General features: G+C 44.4%; 1 protein-coding gene across 10 annotated transcripts in view; it reads left to right on the top strand.

Annotated features, from left to right (window-relative positions):
* Positions 1-9371: 9371 nt before the first annotated feature.
* Positions 9372-23863, top strand: part of ppip5k1a (diphosphoinositol pentakisphosphate kinase 1a) — a 53749-nt gene continuing 39257 nt past the window's right edge. For 9 of the 10 annotated variants that reach the window (XM_020641418.3, XM_065953232.1, XM_065953231.1 and 6 more), the window contains exons 1-15: positions 9372-9490; positions 10162-10586; positions 10807-11002; positions 11229-11319; positions 11868-11953; positions 12521-12675; positions 13533-13634; positions 15983-16144; positions 16279-16400; positions 16492-16593; positions 17117-17203; positions 17540-17615; positions 17981-18090; positions 19150-19235; positions 20850-20975. In XM_020641418.3, coding sequence (XP_020497074.2) covers positions 10443-10586; positions 10807-11002; positions 11229-11319; positions 11868-11953; positions 12521-12675; positions 13533-13634; positions 15983-16144; positions 16279-16400; positions 16492-16593; positions 17117-17203; positions 17540-17615; positions 17981-18090; positions 19150-19235; positions 20850-20975 — 1645 coding nt within the window. In that variant the 5' untranslated portion in view covers positions 9372-9490; positions 10162-10442. The remainder of the gene's footprint in view (positions 9491-10161; positions 10587-10806; positions 11003-11228; positions 11320-11867; positions 11954-12520; positions 12676-13532; positions 13635-15982; positions 16145-16278; positions 16401-16491; positions 16594-17116; positions 17204-17539; positions 17616-17980; positions 18091-19149; positions 19236-20849; positions 20976-23863) is intronic. The other variant, XM_065953230.1, reaches the window with a different exon arrangement.

The raw sequence follows: 23863 nt of genomic DNA, 5'->3' as shown, positions 1-23863 counted from the left end.
AAGGAGTGCCTTCAAACACACAGATTGTTTGGGAGGAAGAACATCAGCGCATATTGGAGCGGCTAATAGATTGTTTGGTCGAGCCACCAGTCCTTGGGTTCCCAGACTTCTCAAACGCATTTGTTCTCCACACAGATGCTTCAAACCAAGGCCTCGGTGCAGTCCTTTACCAACAACAGAATAACAAACTCAGAGTGATAGCCTATGGTTCCCGAACATTGACTGCTGCTGAAAAAAATTATCATCTACACTCAGGAAAGTTAGAATTCCTTGCCTTGAAGTGGGCAGTTACAGAAAAATGTAGGGATTATCTGTACTATGCCCCCACTTTCACAGTGTTTACTGATAATAATCCCCTTACATATGTCTTATCCAGTGCAAAGCTCAACGCAACAGGATGCAGATGGGTCACAGAGCTTGCAGACTTCCACTTTACTATTCGCTACGAGGCTCAAGATTCAAGCTCGACATGGGTGTGCCCAGCAGTTAACTCTCTCCAGTGTACAGTACGTGAAGAGACACACAAACCATTCTCAGTTGATAAAGTCAGAAGATCACAGCAAGAAGACAAAGACATTGGTCCTGTAATACAGTGTAAAATAAATGACAACAGACCATCTGGACATGAGCTGAATGCTTTCAGTATGCAAAGTAAGTGTTTACTGCGAGGATGGGAGACACTCCATATCGATGAAAATGGCATTCTTCGCAGAAAAACAACTAACAAAACACAACTTGTATTACCTGAAAAGTACAAAGCCACTGTACTAAAAGAGTTGCATGATGAGATGGGCCACCAAGGCATCGATCGAACAACATCACTGATCAGAGATAGGTTTTTCTGGCCTTATATGCAAAAAGAAATTGAACACTATGTTGCAAAAACATGTAGTTGTTTGAAACAAAAGACACCAAGCAAAGAAACTCGAGCACCTATGACCAGCATTATAACCACACAGCCATTTGAACTAGTTTCGATAGATTTTCTCCACTTAGACAAATGTGCAGGAGGCTATGAGTATATATTAGTGATTGTTGATCACTTCACTCGTTTTGCACAGGTTTATCCAACAACCTCCAAGTCTGCCAAAACAGTCGCTGACCAAATATTCAACAATTATGCTTTAAAGTTTGGACTACCAACAAGAATACATCACGATCAAGGCGGCGAATTTGAGAACCAGCTCTTCGCTCAACTAAAAAAAAACTGTGGTGTACTGGGATTGCGCACTACACCTTATGGACCACAAGGAAATGGACAAGTAGAACGTTTTAATCGTACGTTGCTACAAATGCTAAAGACACTAACTGACAAACAGAAGACAAACTGGAAAGACTCTTTAAACAAGTTGATCTATGCATACAACTGCACTAAGTGCGAGGTCACAGGTTTTTCGCCTTTTTATCTTCTTTTCGGAAGGTCCCCAAGGTTACCTATTGATCTACTGTTTGGTCTGACCACGGAAACAGGAAAAGCAGATCATCGGACGTACATGGAGAAATGGAAAAGAGAAATGCAAGACGCATATGAAATCGTCAGAGAAAATGCAAAGAAATCATCAGAGAGAAGTAAAAAACACTATGATGTAAAAGTGAGAAGTTCAGTACTGCACCCTGGTGATCGCGTTCTTGTGAGAAATCTGACACCTAGAGGAGGCACTGGAAAGCTCCGCAATCATTGGGAAGAACATATTCATGTTGTGGTACGTCAGGTTGGAGAAGATATACCAGTCTATGAAGTTAAGCCTGAACAAGGAAGAGGAAGAGCAAGAACCCTGCATCACAATTTGTTGCTGCCATGTGATCACTTACCCTTGGAAATCCAGCCAAAGACAGCACCCAAGCTAAACAAAAAGATAACAAAGACAACCACAAACAACACAGAACCGGATGAGGACAATGATGAAGATGAATGTTTGTTCTACTACAGGCCAGTGACACAGTTTCAAATGCCATGTGTAGATCAAACCATTGAGCATGCAGATACAGAAAACGACAGTGACCAAGAAACACCAGTGTTGTGTGATGATGGACAAGTGAATGAACAAGTTCCCATAACACACATGGATGAATCTGATACAGAGCAGGACAATATGCTGTTGGAAAACGAGAATCAGTGCGACAATGGACAACCGATTGAAGAAGCACAGGATGAGATTCAACCCCAGTATCCAGATTCAGATAATGATGACAGAGAACTGAGATATGAGCTACCAAGACGAGAAAGAAGAGCTCCTAAAATCTTTACCTATGACAAACTAGGGAACCCAACATGCTATAGTACAGCTCTAGCAAATGAAACATATTACCAGTATCAACCTGTACTGTACAGAGAAGTTCAGCCAGTGACAATATGGACTAACCCATATCAGGTTTACCAACCCTTATTCATGCAGGGATACTAAGTACAAAAGTTTATCGAGCACAGTAAGATACTGTTTGACTAAAAAGATCTTTCAGTTGAGCTTTGTTATGAATGCAGTATATTAAGTACTTGGTTATAACAAAAGCTATTAATTTAGACACCCCTTTGAGAACTAGTTAAGAAAACTAGAGGAAAATTAGTTTGAGAATTTGAGAAACTTTAATTCATAGATTTTGTGATGTCGGGACGACATCTATTTTTGCAGGGGAGTGTGTGATAGGTGTAATTTATTTGAGTCATAAGTTATAAATAAATTCATGGAGAAATAAATATGATTTTAGTGACATAAAACAGCGAATTCTTGTAAAAAATGTCATAAAACAATTGTAGAAGTTCATTTAAGTTTAATAATTTGTAAAATATATCAGTGTTAAAACAGATTCAGTCTGAAGGATTTAAAACACTTTAAAGATTATTTTTTGTTAAAAACCTTTGAAATAGACAGATATGTCTGCCAAGATTTATGAATCTGTCATCTACCTGTAATGTCTATCAAGAGATAATGCATGTGATTGATTAGTTATGCCTGCCGAGGCCGGAAGGGGGAGCTCTCAGCCGCGATGCCTCATTCTGCATGACGCTGACAGAGGAAGCATCGTGTCTTGAGTCCATTTATTCATTTTACCCTTTTTCAGGTAAAAAGATAATCTATATCTGTGTTTATCTACAAAGGATGTTTCTAGGGATGTTTTCGTGTTTATTGTTAGGAACTTAAAGAAAGGTTGATGTTTAAAACGTTGTATTAACATTTGATGGAAGTTCAGTGAGACACTAAGCTAGGTTAGCTCCGTGTTGTATGTCGTGCACACGTCACCACACGAGTTCAGTATTGGCATGAGCGTGTGTGTAGGTCTGGATGTATGTGCATATTAAGATTATTAAGAATCTGCAAGTGTTTATAAGAATAGTCATGGTTGAGAATATTCATGTTTAATCGTGTCGGTGAGCATATATATCTTTTTTGTTAGGAAGAAATTGTTCAACAGAAGAATGAGAAATTAAAGAAAGAAATATGAAGCAAAGTGATAAACAGGATATTTTTGTTTGTATTTTCAACACAGTTGATCATTTTATTTTATTGTACTTACCTGTTATGTTTCATATTTGCCTGTGAAAAGAAATGTTAAAAGGAAGCACCATTGTGACTATGTGGATCATTTTGAAAAAAGATAAATTAAATCATTCTGCATGACGCTGACAGAGGAAGCATCGTGTCTTGAGTCCATTTATTCATTTTACCCTTTTTCAGGTAAAAAGATAATCTATATCTGTGTTTATCTACAAAGGATGTTTCTAGGGATGTTTTCGTGTTTATTGTTAGGAACTTAAAGAAAGGTTGATGTTTAAAACGTTGTATTAACATTTGATGGAAGTTCAGTGAGACACTAAGCTAGGTTAGCTCCGTGTTGTATGTCGTGCACACGTCACCACACGAGTTCAGTATTGGCATGAGCGTGTGTGTAGGTCTGGATGTATGTGCATATTAAGATTATTAAGAATCTGCAAGTGTTTATAAGAATAGTCATGGTTGAGAATATTCATGTTTAATCGTGTCGGTGAGCATATATATCTTTTTTGTTAGGAAGAAATTGTTCAACAGAAGAATGAGAAATTAAAGAAAGAAATATGAAGCAAAGTGATAAACAGGATATTTTTGTTTGTATTTTCAACACAGTTGATCATTTTATTTTATTGTACTTACCTGTTATGTTTCATATTTGCCTGTGAAAAGAAATGTTAAAAGGAAGCACCATTGTGACTATGTGGATCATTTTGAAAAAAGATAAATTAAATCATTCTGCATGACGCTGACAGAGGAAGCATCGTGTCTTGAGTCCATTTATTCATTTTACCCTTTTTCAGGTAAAAAGATAATCTATATCTGTGTTTATCTACAAAGGATGTTTCTAGGGATGTTTTCGTGTTTATTGTTAGGAACTTAAAGAAAGGTTGATGTTTAAAACGTTGTATTAACATTTGATGGAAGTTCAGTGAGACACTAAGCTAGGTTAGCTCCGTGTTGTATGTCGTGCACACGTCACCACACGAGGTCAGTATTGGCATGAGCGTGTGTGTAGGTCTGGATGTATGTGCATATTAAGATTATTAAGAATCTGCAAGTGTTTATAAGAATAGTCATGGTTGAGAATATTCATGTTTAATCGTGTCGGTGAGCATATATATCTTTTTTGTTAGGAAGAAATTGTTCAACAGAAGAATGAGAAATTAAAGAAAGAAATATGAAGCAAAGTGATAAACAGGATATTTTTGTTTGTATTTTCAACACAGTTGATCATTTTATTTTATTGTACTTACCTGTTATGTTTCATATTTGCCTGTGAAAAGAAATGTTAAAAGGAAGCACCATTGTGACTATGTGGATCATTTTGAAAAAAGATAAATTAAATCATTCTGCATGACGCTGACGGAGGAAGCATCGTGTCTTGAGTCCATTTATTCATTTTACCCTTTTTCAGGGCACAACATCTACGTTAAATCCTCAGAGATGTGCACCCCCAGGTACTTGAAGCTTCACACCCTGTCCACCAGCGTCCCATCAATTCTCAGTGGGGTGTAATCCCTCTGCAGTCCTCTCCTGAAGTCCACAATCAGCTCTTTGGTTTTGTTGACGTTCAGGAGCAGGTTGTTGTCCTGACACCACTGTGACAGGTTTCCAACCTCCCCTGTATATGTCTGCTCATCATTGTTGCTGATGCAACCAACAACTACCGTGTCATCAGCAAATTTCATGATGATGTTGGAGCTGCTTGTGGCCACACAGTCATGTGTGTACAGGGTGAAGAGCAGGGGGCTGAGGACACAGCCCTGTGGTGCTCCGGTGTTGATGGTGCAGGGGCTGGAGGTGTGTCTGCCCACTTTGACCACCTGGGATCTGTTCGTCAGGAAGTCCAGGATCCAAGCACACAGGGAGGTGTTAAGTCCAAGGTTGATCAGTTTGGAATGGAGGTTGGCGGGAACTATGGTGTTGAAAGCTGAACTAAAATCAATGAACAGCAGTCTTACATAGTCCCCCTTCCTTCTGTCCAGAAGGGTGAGGGTGGTGTGCAGTACCTGGGAGACAGCATCATCTGTGGACCTGTTCAGTCTGTATGCGAACTGAAGTGGATCCAGAGACTCAGGGAGCAAGGAGCAGATTTGCATCTTGATGAGTCTCTCAAAGCACTTTATCACTTCAGAGGTGAGTGCTACTGGGCGATAGTCATTAAGGCAAGCTGGAGAGGCATTCTTCGGTACAGGGACTATAATGGCTTTTTTCAGGCATGTGGGGACCACAGACTGACTCAGGTAGAGGTTGAGATGACACTGGAGCTAACAGGTCGGCACAGGACTTCAGCTTTCTGCCAGAAATACCATCTGGCCCGGCAGCCTTCCTGGTGGTTTACCTTTTTCAGTGTCCTCCTCACGTCGTGCTCTGACACAGTGAGCGGGTGCGAGTGTGCCGCTCCGGCCTCGGAGATCCTGCTGGCTGGCATGCTAACGTTAGCGGTGCTAGCGTTAGCCTCGAGTCGCGCATAAAAGTCATTCAGTTCGTCAGCCAGAGCGGCGTCTGCACTCACCGAGACATGGGTTCTTTTCCTGCAGTCAGTAATTGTCTGCAGTCCTTGCCACAAGCTCCTTGAATCACGCTGCTGGAACTGTGATTCCACTTTGTCCCTGTACCTCCGCTTAGTGTCTTTCACTGCTCGTCTCAGTCTGTAAGATGCTGCTTTGTATTCCTCCGTCCTGCCGGTGAGAAGTGACGAGTTGTATGAAGTGGTCCGTTCGTTCACAGCGGTGCAGATAGATTTATCCACCCATGGCTTCTGGTTTGGGAAAAACCAGACAGACACCATAGGAACGGCATTGTCTACCAGCGTTGCTATGAAGTCCGTCACAACTTCCGTAAACTCGTCTACGTCACTCGAGCTGGATTGGAACATGCCCCAGTCGACGTCATCCAGAGCGTCTTGCAGCGTAGCCTCTGATTGGTCATTCTAGAGCCTAACCTGCCTCGTCACCACCTTTTCACGTGCAATAGTCTGTTTGTACTTTGGCAGGCAATGGTCTGATTTACCCAGTGGGGGCAGGGAAGTCGCCTTGTAGCCCTCTTTGAATGGCGTGTAGCAATGATTCAGTGTATTGTTGCCCCTGGTGGAGCAAGTGACGTGTTGGAAAAAGTTCTGCATAACTTTCTTAAGGTTCGCCTTGTTAAAATCACCAGCCACGATGAGGCCAGCATTCGGATGTTTGTTTGCACAGCATGTCATGCAGATCTGATAAAGCTGTGTCCGTGTCCGCTTGTGGTGGAATGTAAACAGATGTAGCAATGACTGAGGTGAATTCCCGGGGGAGGTGAAATGGACGGCACAGGATGGTTAGGTGCTCCAGATGTGGCGAGCAGGAGTGGGAGAGAGTTTTAATGTTCTGTGGGTTACACCAGCTGTTGTTGGTCATAAAACAACCCCCTCCACCCTTTGACTTGCCAGATTACTCCGTCCTGTCCTTGTGAAACACAGAGAACGAGTCCAATGGCATGATGGCTTGATCCGGCACCACAGGAGTGAGCCATGTTTCCGTCAGGCAGATGATGTTACAGTCCCTCATGTCTCGTTGGTATTTTACCCGACCCCTCAGATCATCCATCTTGTTATCCAGGGACTGGACGTTGGCAAGAAGGATGCTTGGCAGGGGTGGGTGGTGGGCCTGAGTTCTTAGCCTGTTTCGGACACCACCTCGTCTTCCGCGATGCTTTTTCCTCCTCCAGCCATTGTTCCCGTCCTGTGTTGTGTTACGCAGGAGTTCGACCGGCAACCACTGATCATCGTTGTAACAGCTGGAAACTGTGTTTGTGACCAGTCCCTTTATGTCCAAAAGCGTATTTCGGTCATAAGTTATCTTTGCTGAAAGAGCTGATGTAAAAAAGTTCACAAAAACAACATAATTAAAGAAAAAAACACACAGCCTCAGCGGAGCAACCCGGACGGCGTCTGGACACAGCCGCGCCATCTTAATGAATTCACTCCTAACCGCTTCTGTTAAGACTAACTTAAGTTTGTTTGTGCTGGTGTGAAAGCTGTCAATCAAACTCTGCTGTGGACTAAACAACCGTTCAGAGACCACTTGAAGAGACACACACACACACACTCTCTGTTCGCTTGTGTTCAGTCTCTAATGAACCGACCTCGACCTACAGGAAGTAACCACCAAGGACCCTCTCTGTGGCGCGTGTGTGTGTGTGTGTTTGAGTGTGTGCATGCGTGAGTGGGTGTGTGTCAGTGTGTGTGTGTGTGTGTGTGTGTGTGTGTGTGTGTGTGTGTGTGTGTTTGTGTGTGTGTATCTGTGTGTGTGTGTGTGTGTGTGTGTGTGTGTGTTTGTGTGTGTGTGTGTGTGTGTGTGTGTGAGCTGTATATAAACTGTGGTTTAGAAACAGGCTGACGTCAGTGTTGGCCGTTGGCGGGTGTTTTGCTCCGCTGACTCTCCTCATTCTTCTGAAGGTGGGCAGGGCCACCTGTAATGACACGCTCAGTTTGAGAGGGAGCGCCCTCCGCTGAACTTCCTGTTGATGAAACAGACACAGAAACCATTGAAGCGAAGCAGGAGGTTACAGAGCTGCAGTAATACTTTCTCCTGGAGGGGGTGGAGCTAGAGGTGGAAAATAAAGATCCACGCCCTGTGTTCAACATTATCCTACAGTTCTCCACACAAACCAGTGATTGATACGTTCATATGGACAGCACATCCAATGGAGAGATGTCAGGGTGAGGGGGCTGCCCACAGGGGGCGCTCCTGAGCTGGTGCAGGAGTTCTGTCTGCACCTCTCCAGCTGCCAGATCAGTTTCCAGATTTGGTCTGCACCAGGACTTGAACCAGTGACTTTCCAGCTCCCAACCCAAGTCCCTATAGACTGAGATACTGCCGCCCCCAAAAGTACAGTCCAGGCGGGCGTGTATCAGAGGTGTCAAAAGTATTGACATTCATTACTCAGGTAGAAGTATACATACTAGGGTTTAAAAAGACTTCTGTAGAAGTTGAAGTATCAATTCAAGCTTTTTACTCAAGTAAAAGTGTAAAAGTACTCGTGCCAGATGGCGCGATTTATCTGTATAGGGTTTTTTTGTGTGTGTTTTTTTGAACGATGACAAGCCGGAATGAAATAGGAGCAACGAGGCTATTTTTAAAATGTAAGGAGTAGAAAGTACAGATAATTGTGTGAAAATGTAAGAAGTAGAATTAAAAAGTTGGCTGAAAAATAATTACTCCAATAAAGTATAGATAAAATTCTACTTAAGTAAGGTAACAAAGTATTTGTACTTAGTTACTTGACACCTCTGGTATGTATACATGCATGTACATCAGAATCAGAATCAGCTTTATTGGCCAGGTAGGCTCACACTCACTCATACAAGGAATTTGACTTTGGTGAACTGTGCTATGTGCAAAACTAAAACATTAAATAGAAACTTAAAATAAGCAGATACTATGCTGAATAAGACAATAGCGCAAAAAAGCTGAGCCAAACATGATGATAAATATGTTATTATGTAACAGATGGTTTAAAATCTGAATGACAATAAAATTATTATGAATTAACTGTTTTATCCCCAAAAGACTGTTCTAACCTTAATCATGTGCTTCAAATAATCAATATATCTAATGAAAGAGGTATAAAACACATACAATTAGTTGTGACTGAAAACAGCTTAGAGCTCCATAATTTATGTCAAATGTTTATTATAACTATGATGCAGCGGAAAATTTTCAATAAAGACGCTTAATATTTATTTACCAGCAGAGCCCACTCTCTTTGTTGCATGCACGTCCCATTTGAACTACCAGAGGCCGCTGTCTTCATTTAGTTCCAGTAGTGAAAGCGGCCTGACTTTGCTCAACGCATATTGGTTCGTGTGGTTTTTATTTCACGCCCTCTTTACTTCATACTCCTCTCTCATTGGTTGTTTCAGACGTTGATGGCGCGTGCGTCAGAGCTGAACGCTGAGAGAGGTTTTGACATAGAAGAGCCAGGAAGCGAAGAGAGAGCAGCGGAGGAGAGTCTCCACAAACTCCGTGAGTTCATCATTTAAAGATATTATTTAATGACATGAATATATAATCACCACGGCCTGGTGTGAGCGGGAACATGTTTAACGGAACATACTTTACACTGTGTGACTGTGACGCAGACAAAATGGACGACTTGTTTACACTGTCCGACCTGCCGCCGGGAGGTTAGCTCGATGCTAACGTCAGCTAACATTAGCCTGACATGTTTTTAACGCCAAAAACAGAACGACAAAATAACGTTTTGATATCACCTCTCCTTGCTTTTTTAGTCAGTCGAGAAACATTTTAATTACCAGATGTTTTGTTTAAGCTCGTCATTGCTTAAAATGTGAGTTATTAGCTTCGTCCAGTTAAAAACATCGATCCTCTCCAACTAGAGTCAAGTGTTTTTATACAGAAACATAAGCTGTGATGTTAGTGTTTTTATACAGAAATATCAGGTGTGATGTTAGTGTTTTTATACAGAAATATCAGGTGTGATGTTAGTGTTTTTATACAGAAACATCAGGTGTAACGTTAGTGGTTTTATACTGAAATATCAGGTGTAACGTTAGTGTTTTTATACAGAAACATCAGGTGTAATGTTAGTGTTTTATACAGAAACATCAGCTGTAACGTTAGTGTTTTTATACAGAAACATCAGGCATAATGTTTGTCTTCTTCTCGTCCTGTAGGAGTGGCAGTCGACTGTGAACTTGTCCTAACCTCGCCGCAAAGTTGATGCACTCTCCGTCACACAAACTGGCTTAACGACATCATCCTCCCTCGCGTAGCTCCTCCCTCCTCCTGCCACTGCTCTTTTTCCTCACGCTTTCATCCCAGTGTCTCTGCTGTCCCGCTCAGCAGAGCCCACTCCTCCCTCCCCACTGGCGGCCTCCTGTTGGTGGCCCCCTGCGACGGCGTGTTGGTGTAGGATGGCGTGGTGGGACGCTGAGGGCTGCCGCGGGGGACTGTGATGTCAGAGCCCAGCAGCCCGGGCGAGAGCCGGCGTGGCGCTCCCAGATTCTTCGTGGGCTGCGAGGACGATGAGAGCGAGGTCCTGGAAGACAGCATGAGGACAGACATGGAGCTGTACGAGGACGACGAGGACACCGACTCGGTGAGCAAACATGACCTCACAGCATATTTTTTTAAGGCAACATCAGAGAGGAATTCAGTCTGCTGCACTGTGGCGCCCCCCCGAAGGTCTCTGAGTGTAACTGCATGATGTTAAACACACACAGTGTACAGTCTTAACCAGCTCTGTGTCTGATCTGCAGCCTGTTTCTTGAAGCTCTCTCCAACGTGTTAAAGACACTACGGTCTCTCTGTCCCCCCAGCCCCCGGAGCGACAGATCGTGGTGGGGATCTGCTGCATGATGAAGAAGTCCAAGTCCAAGCCGATGACCCAGATCCTGGAGAGGCTGTGCAGGTTCGAGTACATCACCGTGGTCATCTTCCCTGAGGACGCCATCCTCAACGAGTCTGTGGACAAATGGCCTCTGTGTGACTGCCTCATCTCCTTCCACTCCAAAGGTACACACAGACTCACACACAGACACACACAGACACACACATAGACACACACATAGACACAGACACTCACACACAGACACACACACACATACTCACACTCACATACAAACACATGCACACACACACATTCTCCCACTCACTCACACACACACACATACACACACACACACACACACACACTCACATATAAAGGTTATATTTTAACGTTTCCTCTGTATGTAAACAGGATTTCCTCTGGATAAAGCTGTGAGCTACGCCAAACTGAGAAACCCTCTGCTCATCAACGACCTGAACATGCAGTACTACATACAGGACAGGTAAGAGACACACCTGAACATGCAGTACTACATACAGGACAGGAAAGAGACACACCTGAACATGCAGTACTACGTACAGGACAGGTAAGAGACACACCTGAACATGCAGTACTACGTACAGGACAGGTAAGAGACACACCTGAACATGCAGTACTACATACAGGACAGGTAAGAGACACACCTGAACATGCAGTACTACATACAGGACAGGTAAGAGACACACCTGAACATGCAGTACTACATACTGGACAGGTAAGAGACACACCTGAACATGCAGTACTACATACAGGACAGGTAAGAGACACACCTGAACATGCAGTACTACATACAGGACAGGTAAGAGACACACCTGAACATGCAGTACTACATACTGGACAGGTAAGAGACACACCTGAACTCTACAGGGAGGTGCAGCATGCTGCAGCATGTATGAAATAACATCTTATGTATTATCATGTGGTGATATTCTGCCTCACAGTCTAACTCTCAGATGTCTAACGAGGCCCTGTGGTGGTAGTAAGTCATGTACAGTATGTGTGTGTCCACAGGAGGGAGGTGTATCGTATCCTGCAGGAGGAGGGGATTGATCTACCACGCTACGCTGTGCTGAACAGAGACCCAGACAAACCTGACGGTCCGTCTCATCTTTAATATTCCAACATTCACTCATTGTTCACAACTCTGGGAATGAACTGTGAAGGTTTTAGTTTATTTTTTAATTTTTATTTTACAGGGACATTGCATATTAATAAACATTTCAGGAAACATGCCAGAGTTTGCCAAAAGGCTAATTTTCATCTGTTGTCCCTGGCCAGATTTTATAAAAGGCTCTCTAAAAAAAAAAACAAATTCAAACATCACTAAAAGCTACAAAAATAGAAATATCATGACAGTAAATAAGCAGACAGGTAAGCAGCCACAGGAGAAAGTACATAAACCACGCAGGATACACATAAAGCAGCATTTGGTTAATATAAAAAATTTATATCATGCAGGGCAGACATGAAGCAGACAAAACAATGTTCCAAAAAAAAAAAAAGTATTAGTAAAAGCACGTATCCAATAACCTACTAAAGTAAATGTAACATGCACACAAGACAACGCAAGTTCCTCCTGAGCTCGCAGTCTTAGAGATCAGTTAGAGACAAGAATATCCTGTTGTTAATCAGAGTCTGAAGAGCTGTGTGTGTCTGTGTCTCAGAGTGTAACCTGGTGGAGGGAGAGGACCACGTGGAGGTGAATGGAGAGATTTTCCAGAAGCCGTTTGTGGAGAAGCCAGTGTGCGCTGAGGATCACAACGTCTACATCTATTACCCGACGTCTGCAGGAGGGGGCAGCCAGAGACTTTTCAGGAAGGTTTGTTTGTTTCTGCTCCTGATAGTCTTCTGATCTGCACGTCACTGCAAGAGACTCTCCCTGTCAGGCAGGAGGGGGGGGGGGACGTAAAAAGAAAGATGTGAAAGTGGAGTACGATGCTATCATGAGAGTATTTGCCTTTATATCAATGCTACGTGTAGCTATGTGGAGGTAAAATCAGGGGAAAAGGTTATGGAGTCAGGTAATCAGCCCGTTGCTCTGTTTACACTGTGTGAGTGTGGGCAGGCGTACAACAAAAATATCTAACATCCTAGAAAATCATCAGGGTTCAAGGTTGTCTTTATTATCTCTGACAGAGGAGTCAGGAGTAAAACATATACATAATTACAGCCCGCAATCAGCACACAACATAGAATGGACAATAAATAAATACAATAGTTAAGAGACAGATGGAAGCAGGAAGTGGTTTAGAAAGGTGATGGCAGCAGGAACAAATGAGTTTCTCCTCCTCTTTGTCCTGCATGCTGGCAGGCTGAATCTGCGGCCTGACGGCAGCAACTTAAAGTCCTTTGAAAAAGGATGACTTGGATCTGCCAAGATGGACTGAACCTTCTTCAAACACTTTGTTTTATATAAATGAGAAAGGTCAGAGAGGGACGATTCTGTGATTCTGACACACAGTTTAACAATGATCTGCATTTTGTTGCGGGTTTTGAGTCTGAGTGACCTGTAACAGGTCACCATGCAGAAAGGTAAAAACCAACTGATCAGAAGCAGCTGATTAAACAGTGATCAGCCGTCGTGCCTTAGTGCTCTTATCATGGGTCATACTTTTCCTCTTACATTTGTAACGAGTGTGTGTGTGTGTGTGTGTCTGTGTGTATGTGTGTGTGTAGATTGGGAGTCGCAGCAGCGTGTACTCACCAGAGAGCAGCGTGAGGAAGACGGGCTCCTACATCTATGAAGAGTTCATGCCCACTGACGGCACAGACGTAAAGGTACGAAGACAGAATGATATCTTGTGTAGAATATTGTTATATTAGTAGATCTCTAAAGCTTGGTTATGTCCTCGCAGAGCGCTAGCTACGTTACATTAGATCTCACTCTGTATTCTGAATGTGAGCATCTAAATTATCTCAGGTCTGCCCTCTGCTGGTTTGTGTCCTTCCACAGGGGTACCTCAGGGCTCTGTGCTCGGTCCCCTTCTCTTCTCCATATACACAAGCTCACTTGGTTAAATAATCCGCTCTCATGGCTTCTCATACCACTGCTATGCTGACGATACCCAGCTCTTCCTGTCATTCCCGCCAGACGATGTTACAGTCTCTGCAAGAATCTCGTCATGCCTTGCTGATATCTCTAAATAAATGAATGAACGCCACCTTTAACTCAACCTTTCAAAGACTGAGCTCCTTGTCATCCCAGCCAGTCCCTCTATGCAACCACAGATCAATATCCAGCCTGGAACAACCAAACTCATGCCCACAAAGTCTGCCCGGAACGTGGGTGTCATGATTAATGACCAGCTAACTTTTAAGGTTCAAGTAGCCTAAATTGCCCGGTCATGTCGATTTGCCCTGTACAACATCAGGAAGGTCAGACTAGAGGTGGGCGATATGGGAAAAATATCATATCACAATTTCTTTTTTGCAAGATCACGATTTTTTTTCATACTGATCTTAAGACTAATTTGCAAGTTACTGACCAGTTCAACCAAACTTATTTCCCTGTATAATGTTTTTATATGCCCAAAAACTGTGCTGACAAGTTTAGTCTATTTGAAAAACATCTTTGTAGGGGGTCTGGAGGTCTCTCACCCAGAACATCTTTAGCACCAGAAACGTCTTTTCCTCGATTTGATCAATATTTATGCACCACTTTGAAATTATTATTTAGCAATGTGTCCTTTTTATGTTCATCAGGAACATTTTCACACAGTGATGCATTCATTTGAAAACATGTAGACTTTGAGTTCTTGTGTTTCTGTTCTATTTTAGCCCTGCAAAGTTCCTACAGCTGTAGCTTCATACAGGCTCTGCAGCCTTTGTTGTTTTTTATGATATCATTTAGTTTGGTTTATATATAATCAAACATAATACAGAATGTGTTCATTCTGTGACACATGATCAAAGTAAGTTTTAATGAAAGAAGAGTTTTATTCATAGAGGGGGCGGGACACCATTGATTGACAGACAGACAGTCACCATGGTTACTCACTCTCACCTGCCTGCTGCACACATCGTTTAACGTCTTTTAGTGTAATCCCTATAAATTCACAACAGGTGAGCTTCGGGTGGTAGCTTTTAAAAACTGAGAGAGAGCAGAAAACACCGACAGCAACATTTTAAACACCGGGTTTTTTTTTCCCCGCTGCAGAGCAAAAGGGGAGGGGGAGACGCGTCTGTGTCGGAGCATAAACTGAAGCATGACAGAATAAACACATGAGCCCAGTTCTACAATCTCCCTGCTTTGGCAGATCGTCAGCACGTTAAAATCCTTCACGATCTAAGATCGTTATATCGCCCACCACAAGATCAGGCCTTACCTGTCAGAACACGCTACACAGCTCCTGGTACAGTCTCTTGTGATATCACACATTGACTATTGCAACTCTCTACTGGCAGGTCTTCCTACATGCACTATCAAACCCCTGCAGATGATATAAAATGCAGCAGCACGACTGGTCTACAACCTTCCTAAAAGAGCTCGTGTCACTCCGCTGTTCATCTCCTTACACTGGCTCCTTACTGCTCACATCAAATTTAAAACTCTGCTGCTCGCTTACAAAACAGACACAAAAACAGCTCCTCCTTACTTTAACTCTCTCATTCAGGTCTACACTCCCTCCCGCCCACTGCGCTCTGCCAATGAAAGGCGTCTGATCCAACCTTCACAACAGGGTCCTAAGTCTCTGACTAGACTCTTCTCTGTTGCCCCCCGGTGGTGGAATAAACTTTCAAACTCCATTCGGTCTGCAGAGTCCCTCTGCATCTTTAAGAAAAAGCTAAAGACCCAGCTCTTTCATGAATACCTACTAACTTAATAATGAGGATGATATTATTATTTTTAGGATGGTTTTGATGCTGATTAAAACTCAGAACAGCTGTCCATGTTGTGTCCTGCCTCTGGTCACTTCATGTCAGCACCTCTGGTCACTTCCTGTCAGCACCTGTGTGTCCGATCAGACTTAAAGCTGTTTGTTTGCACTTCCTGACATTGTTTCCTTCTCTCTGGATTCTTGCTCATGTTGTTCTTACTCTCTGATGTCTGTTACTTTAACCTTCTGTTGTTCTTTATTTGTGCTGTTACAACAGTGATTATTTAACTGTGTTTCACCTGTCCTAAGGTGTACACTGTAGGGCCGGACTACGCTCATGCTGAGGCTCGGAAGTCTCCTGCTCTGGACGGGAAGGTGGAGAGAGACAGCGAGGGGAAGGAGGTCCGATACCCCGTCATGCTGTCAGCCATGGAGAAACTGGTGGCTCGAAAAGTCTGCCTCGCCTTCAAGGTTAGAAAGTGTTTGTCTCTGTATCACTGAGTTAGTCCTCTGGTGTCTGAAAACAGAAAGTAATGAGTGCTCACATGTTAATTAGAATGAAATCAACGTCTCGCCCTCTATCTCTCTCTCTCTCCTCGCTGCAGCAAACAGTTTGTGGCTTCGATCTCCTGAGAGCTAACGGACACTCTTTTGTCTGTGACGTCAACGGCTTCAGTTTTGTTAAAAACTCCATGAAGTACTACGACGACTGTGCAAAGATCCTCGGGTACCAAATGTTTAATTTAAACTAAATCCAGAGCAGATTTCTGTTTCTCTCTCTTTGTGTCTTCTTTATTTAACTCTTTGTGTCTCTGTAGGAACATTGTGATGCGTGAGCTGGCCCCTCAGTTTCAGATCCCGTGGTCCATCCCCACAGAGGCCGAGGACATCCCCATCGTCCCAACCACCTCAGGAACCATGTGAGTCAGACAGACAGGCAGACAGACACAGAGACAGGAAGACTGACTGACTGACAGACAGACAGAAAGACAGACATGCAGGCAGACAGAGAGACAGACAGACAGAGGCAGGCGGAGAGACAGGCAGACAGTAAGACAGAGAGAGAGAGGCAGACAGACAGACAGAGACACACACACACACACGCAGACAGTCAGGTGTATGAGGTGCTGACAGAGCAGGTGTGTTACTGTTGATGAATGCAGGTGTTTGTGTTTTTATCATGTTGCGCTCTGCAAAGATTCGCTGCAGAGCGCTGTTTGTTTACTGCTTGTAGCTACACTGCAAGCTAACGCACGCTAGCACAAGCTAACGGCCGGTGTTTGTCACCTGCCTGTCCAACAGGAAGCAGACCAAATCCATGTCCACGGGTAAAAGACAACATAAGGTTCACCCTGGTTTTAGAACAAGCTTTATCCGCTTGGTGTTGAGATCAACTAACAGTGGTTTTTATTGTGGGTGTAAACTTTGTGTTTCTCTCTGCAGGATGGAGCTCCGCTGCGTCATCGCTGTCATCAGACACGGTGACCGAACGCCCAAACAGAAGATGAAAATGGAAGTCCGAAACCCCATGTGGGTGACCTCTGTTAGCAACTTCTGTTGACTGCAACGTGGGCTTGTTTCAACTTTGACATGATTCTAGTAAAAATCAGACTCCTGTAAAAAAAACAGCTCAGGCTTCTATTTCCTTCAGTCTATGAAATGAGCCCGCATTCAGAAATCTCAATTGCACATAAACATTGCTGATGTTTACAGCATTCTGGAGATTACAGATCTGACTGAAGATGTTTTATTCTTTAAAGATTCTTTACTTTTTGATTTAATTTCAGTCACAGATTATATGGTTCAAATTCTGCCGTATCAGAACTGTTGCACATCTATTAAAAAGTTTGTCTTTGAATGTTTCAGGTTCTTTGATCTGTTTGAAAAATATGGAGGATACAAGACAGGCAAATTAAAGCTGAAGAAGCCCAAACAGCTGCAGGTAACAACAATGTCATCATCATCATCATCATACATTAGACTTACAAAGCTCAGAAGACTCAAAGATGCAAATCAAAGCAGAACTATTGTCAGAGACAATGAGGATCAGGAGAGTCTGTTAGTGGTGGGAGGGTCTCTGATGGTTTTTGGGAGTCAGATGGAGAGGAGCACAGACAGGTGGGGGGGATGTCAGACAGGTAGGGGGGAGGTCAGACAGGTAGAGTAGGCTGTGCGGTGTGTGTGTCTGCTGTATGTCTGCTGTGTGTGTGTTTAATGACTCCATCTGTGTTTTGTGGTCTGTGTGTGTCTGCCTGCTGTGTGTGTGTGTTTAATGATTCCCTCTGTGTATTCTGGTCTGTGTTCCAGGAGGTGCTGGACATCACGCGGCAGCTGCTGGTGGAGCTGGGTCAACACAACGACTGTGAGATCGAGGAGAAGAAGTCCAAACTGGAGCAGCTGAAGACGGTTCTGGAAATGTGAGGCACACTTTCACGCCACTCTGTTATATTCACTTCAACCGTATTATCATCCCGGAGAAAATTAGACCTGCAGCATGCAACACCACAGGTACACGAAAGACAACATGAGGGAACCAGGCAGACAGAAACAAAAACAGGAAGTTCACCCACAGACAGACAGAGGCTCAAACAGGAAGTTCACCTACAGACAGACACAAAAACAGGAAGTTCACCCACAGACAGACAGACAGACAGACAGACACAAAAACAGGAAGTTCATCCACAGACAGACAGAGGCTGAAACAGGAAGTTCACCCACAGACAGACAGAAACAAAAACAGGAAGTTCACCCACAGACGGACAGACACAAAAACAGGAAGTTCACCCACAGACAGACAGAGGCTGAAACAGGAAGTTCACCCACAGACAGACAGAGGCTCAAACAGGAAGTTCACCTACAGACAGACACAAAAACAGGAAGTTCACCCACAGACAGACAGAGGCTGAAACAGGAAGTTCACCCACAGACAGACAGAAACAAAAACAGGAAGTTCACCCACAGACGGACAGACACAAAAACAGGAAGTTCACCCACAGACGGACAGACACAAAAACAGGAAGTTCACCCACAGACAGACAGAGGCTGAAACAGGAAGTTCACCCACAGACAGACAGAGGCTGAAACAGTTCAGACAAACAGAAAAGTCAATTCAATGATTTCTATTCTTAAACCACTTTAGCAGAAAGCTTCAAACCACCACAGACTAATGATCGAACTTTGAACTGTTTAACACACCTTTAAAGGTCCCATATAATACAAAATCCACTTCCCCATGTTTCTCTAACTCTAACATGTGTCTCTAGTCTGTCTTCAAACCCCCCAATGATGAGAAAAGTCCATCCTCTCCGTCTTTTGCCTGCTCCACTTTTCAGAAAATGTGTGCTCAAACAGGCCGTTTGGAGATTTTCCCTTCATGACATCACAAAGGGCAGTAACCCCTCCCCCAGGTGGCTGACACTCCCACAGCTAGGTGTTTGAGTTACCTGACTTCATGCTGTTGTTTTTTCTTCTTAAAGGTACGGTCACTTCTCTGGAATCAACCGTAAAGTTCAGCTGACCTACCTGCCCCATGGACAGCCCAAAACCTCCTCAGAGGAAGAAGGTACGAACGTCTCCCCCTCCAAACTAAACTCCTCAAAAAAAGTTTGGAAATGTTATTTTGGTCACTTTAATAATACTAATTGGTGTTGTATGTTATATCCTTGGAAAGCCTGATTAGTCACCTTTAGAACGAGGTATAACTTGTAAGGATTGTGCATTCATGGAATGAGCAACACAGCTAAACGGGTGGGTAGTGCTCTAAAAAAAATGTGCCAAAATCCCCTGCAATGTTCTTCTGTTGGTATTCACTCCTGTTTTGAGCTTCAAGTACTGTCAGGTGTGTGACAGTTACAGGTGTATGATTGACACCTGATTGGCACCTAATTGACAGCACTTGTGGGATCATCATGGGCGTGCTGTTCATGCCAGAGTGACCAACACAACCATGCTGGTTAACCTTCAACAACTCTCACCAGGCTGGTGACCAGCATGAGGAGGAGGGGCCAAGCTGTTGTGGCCTCGTATGGATCTTCCACACGCTACTGAGGTCCCTGACAGTGTCAAATGAATAAAGTGTCAAAATGGCCACCATGTGTTGTTTGTTCCTTATTACTGTGGGAGAGTGCAATCATCCAATACACCAAGAAACTCAAAACAGGAGTGAATACTAACAGGAGAACATTGCAGGGGAATTTGGCACATTGTTTTGCGGCGCTACCCACACATTTAGCTGTGTGGCACATTCCAAGAACAAGTTATACCTCGTAAAGATGACTAATCAGGCTTTCCAACGATATAAAATACAACACCAATTAGTATTATTAAAGGGGCCAAATAAGTGACCAAAATAACATTTCCAAACTTTTTTTGAGGAGTTTATGTAGATAACAAAGCCAGCTGGACTAGATGTCATGCAAGTTGCTGCTCACTGGACAGGGAGTCTACTGCAGGTGCTCTGTGTGGTTAATGACAGTGATGGGTGTGGTGGACGTGCTCAGTGAATCATCAGTCTTCAGATTTCTGGTTGAATCTGAGTGAACGATTGCACTCCAACAGAAAGTTTAGCTGCATGACAGCATTAAGATGATTTAATCATTGGCTGCATTTCTGACCTGACACGAGCGACCACGTTCATCGGGATAAACGTAGAAAAAGTGTCTCATGCTGCAGCCAGAAAAAAATAATTTATACGTGTTCAGAGAGAAGGAAATGACATCGACTCTGTTAAAAATGTTCTGCAGGCCGAGGAAAATGGAAAAAGTGGACTGACTTTAAAACCCATCACAAAGTCTGAAGAGAATATTAAGGAGGCTAAACTGACTATTGTTAACTGACACCAAAGTTTGTATACTGTGTTTATTTTGATGTATCCTCATTAAGAAAAGCAAATAAAATATAATAAATAAATAAAACACGCTGACAGACTTCACAAAGACGTGAAATTAAAAATCTAAATATGAAGAATGTTTACATTCAAATATCTAAATTAATAAAATGGACTAACCTCTGGGAAAAAAAAATGTTCTGCAGGCCGACCCCCCCTTAAATGGGTGGAGCAGTTTACAGAACGCAGCACACTTTATAGATGAAGGAATGGTCATTGAAAGTGTGTCTTACACACCAGATTGTACGTTACTCACCTGTGCACAGTGTTAAGATGTTCTTGTGTGTTCAGACACGCGTAAAGAGGGCCCGTCTCTGCTGCTGGTGCTGAAGTGGGGGGGTGAGCTGACTCCCGCAGGCAGAGTGCAGGCCGAGGAGCTGGGCCGAGCTTTCCGCTGCATGTACCCTGGAGGACAAGGTGAGAAACTGCAGGTTATCTGCTGCAGTAGCTCTGTTTTCCAGCTGTCAGTCACAGACCTGAGGTTCAGTCCTCAGCTGGAGAACCACCAGAATATCAAGCCAAGATATACCAGGAAAATCAAACAATATTGATCACTATTTCAATACCACAGTAACATATATAGACACCCTAGAGACCGCAGCTAAACTCCTTCACAATGTGTCTCCTCCCTAGATTTCTTCTTTTAAGAGACATAAATGTTGGATCTTTATGAGACACCATCAGTATTTACCATCCTGTTTGTATGAACGGACCATCGCTGCTCTGGGTTTTCTTCTCACAGCAGCTTTGGGTTTAAAGGAGATCTATTATCCTCACTGTCAGCAGTAATGATGTCAGTCTGGGACACCTGTTGAGTATTGCGTTTTCAGATGCGTTGCTCAAAAACTTATGTATCTGATACTGGCGTCAGTAAAATCCCTCATTTCAGCCTCTGCATGAAACGCTTCATTTCAGTTCTATTTCATTCTTCCTGACTGCCAGAGGCAGTTCTTAACACTGGATTATATCTGTCTCGTGCACGCGCAGGTCGAGTATTTAATATCAACAAGTCACATGTGACCTGGGATGACACCTGACGTAGCTTAAATAGCCCGCGTCATCACGTGAGACGCCCCTTCTATCTTCTCGCAGGTATCCGCGATGCAGGTTGTTTACAGAAGGAAGCCGAAAAACTTTTTGCTTGGAGCCCTGCAACCACGGTTGGAGCTACGGAATTTCGTCCTTCAGGGGCTGCGATTAGTTACAACGGCTACATTGTTTCATCGTACCGAGCTGTCTGACCGGTGTTTTCGCTGGGGCTCTCAGCGCATTACGGACTGGCTAATGATAGCTTGATGTTGGACCGCTGAGATAAGTATTAACCCTTCCTTAGCTGTACAGTGAGCTTCGGGTTTCTTTGGTTGTTTTTTCCGCTGTGAGAAGTGTCTGCGCTTTCACCGCAAGGCTGATGGTATCACGGTGTGTGACAGCTGATGGTAATTGACTGCTACGCGAGTGGGTTCGTCGAGGCGTGACATTTTTTGTTTGTGTAAAAGAGCGAGGGCTCCCCAGTAAACGGTTAATGGTAAAATAATTTAGGATATAAAAAGAGAAATATTGAAAAAGAAAAGACAGAACAGCTTAATTGTTTGTTAAGCAGTGCATCTGTAAGCGCTGCCCATTGGTCAACGGATAGGGAGTTGATTTGATTTGTGGGTGTTTGTTGCCACTGAATGTTTTCGCTCCCGAGTAACACTACCCAGATAGGTAACCATGTCTGACATGTTCGGGTCCCATGTTTGCCGTTCATGCATGGCGCCGCTGCATACATCCGATGGCCATGATGAGTGCCCTATATGCCTCGGTGTGGCACACCTGAGGGAGGGGCTGTCAGATAGTCCGTGCATGAATTGCAGTTTCATGCCATGGGATCTGAAGCTGGCCCGGCTGGTTGAGGTGGAAGGACAGCAGCCTGGAGACCAGCTGCCTTCATCTGGATCGGCTTCAAGAAGGCGTGGTGGGGCACCGCCGGAATGTGCTCCACGTAGGAAGAGACGTAAGAAGGTGGATGGTTTAGCCATTAAGGTTGATAAACTAGCCTCAGAGTTTGCAGAGACTAAGACTCTGCTTGTTAAACTTCGGCCGAGCAGGGCGGTAGCAAGTCCAGGAGAGGGCCCACCTGATTGGGATGGGGATGCCTTGTCTACAAGGGCTTCCTGTAGCCAGTTTTGTGGGGCCAGTGGATGCTTCCGTTCATGCCGGTTCTCAGCGAACGGTAAGCGGATCCAGGGTGGGTTCAGAGGCTGCCCCAGCCTCTGTTAAACCAGTGGTGCATATGGCACTGGCACGCTTGGGCTTGGATGAGACCCCGGCCTCCAGCACCCCAGCCAGCGCCTTCTTTAGGCGGTTCCCTCCGCAGGCAAGCTTCTTTGTACCACCATCCCAGCCATACATTGAGGAGCTCCACAAGTGCTGGCCAGACCCCAAGTGTCTTTCTCACCAGACCCCAAGTCTCTGTCTCACCACACTTCTAACAGCAGGGCCCTGGCTTCCATGTAGAATGCTGGCAGTTATGGGCTGGCCCAGATGCCAGCGGTAGAACCAGCTATAGCCTCCCTCATTGTGTCACCTGATAAGGTCTTGAGACCTGATGCTCGCTGTCCCAGACCGCAGTGTCGCATGACAGAAGATTTTCTGGTGAAATGTTATGATACGGCGGCCCGCATGGGGCGTATTGGTAACTCACTGTCACATTTGATACTAGCCCTGTCACAGTCCCTGCAGTCCTCTGGCCTGGATGCATCCATCCAGAGACTGAATGACACATCTTTGCAGGCATTTGCCCTTATGACAAGGGAGCTTGGCAGGTTAATGTCAACACTAACCCTGACTAGGCGCCAGGTATGGCTGGCTCAGTCTCCACTTCCTGAGCCAGGTTGGAGGGCTCTTCGGGTTCTCCCAGTAGTGCCAGGGGAGTTGTTTGGGCCAGCAGCACACCAAGCCTTAGAGCGTGGAGTCCAGGCGAACCAAACTCGGTTACAGTTTGCTAACCTTCAGGGCCCTGTGCCTGCTCTGAGACGACGGCCTCAGGCGGGTTATGGCACTGGTTGTCCTCGACTGCCAGCCGGGTTGGTGGCTGCCCAAGAACCTCACAAGCCTTTGAGTGGCCTGATTACCACCAATAGGCTCCCCCGCATTCAGCGCCGCAGACCCAGAGAGGTCAGGGGTCTGGGTTTCGCCCCACAAGGGACAGGGGGGCAGGCCCTGATGCCCCAGGGCTGGCCGTCGGACGCTTCTCCGAGCAGCACCTCAGCTACTGGAGAAGCTGTACTTCAGACCCTTGGGTGGTGGCCACGCTTTCCCAA

Source organism: Labrus bergylta, chromosome 3 (assembly GCF_963930695.1).
Source record: "Labrus bergylta chromosome 3, fLabBer1.1, whole genome shotgun sequence".
In the NCBI taxonomy this organism is placed as follows: domain Eukaryota; kingdom Metazoa; phylum Chordata; class Actinopteri; order Labriformes; family Labridae; genus Labrus; species Labrus bergylta.
Note: the sequence above shows the minus strand (reverse complement) of the source record. Positions and strands in the feature narration are given on the sequence as shown.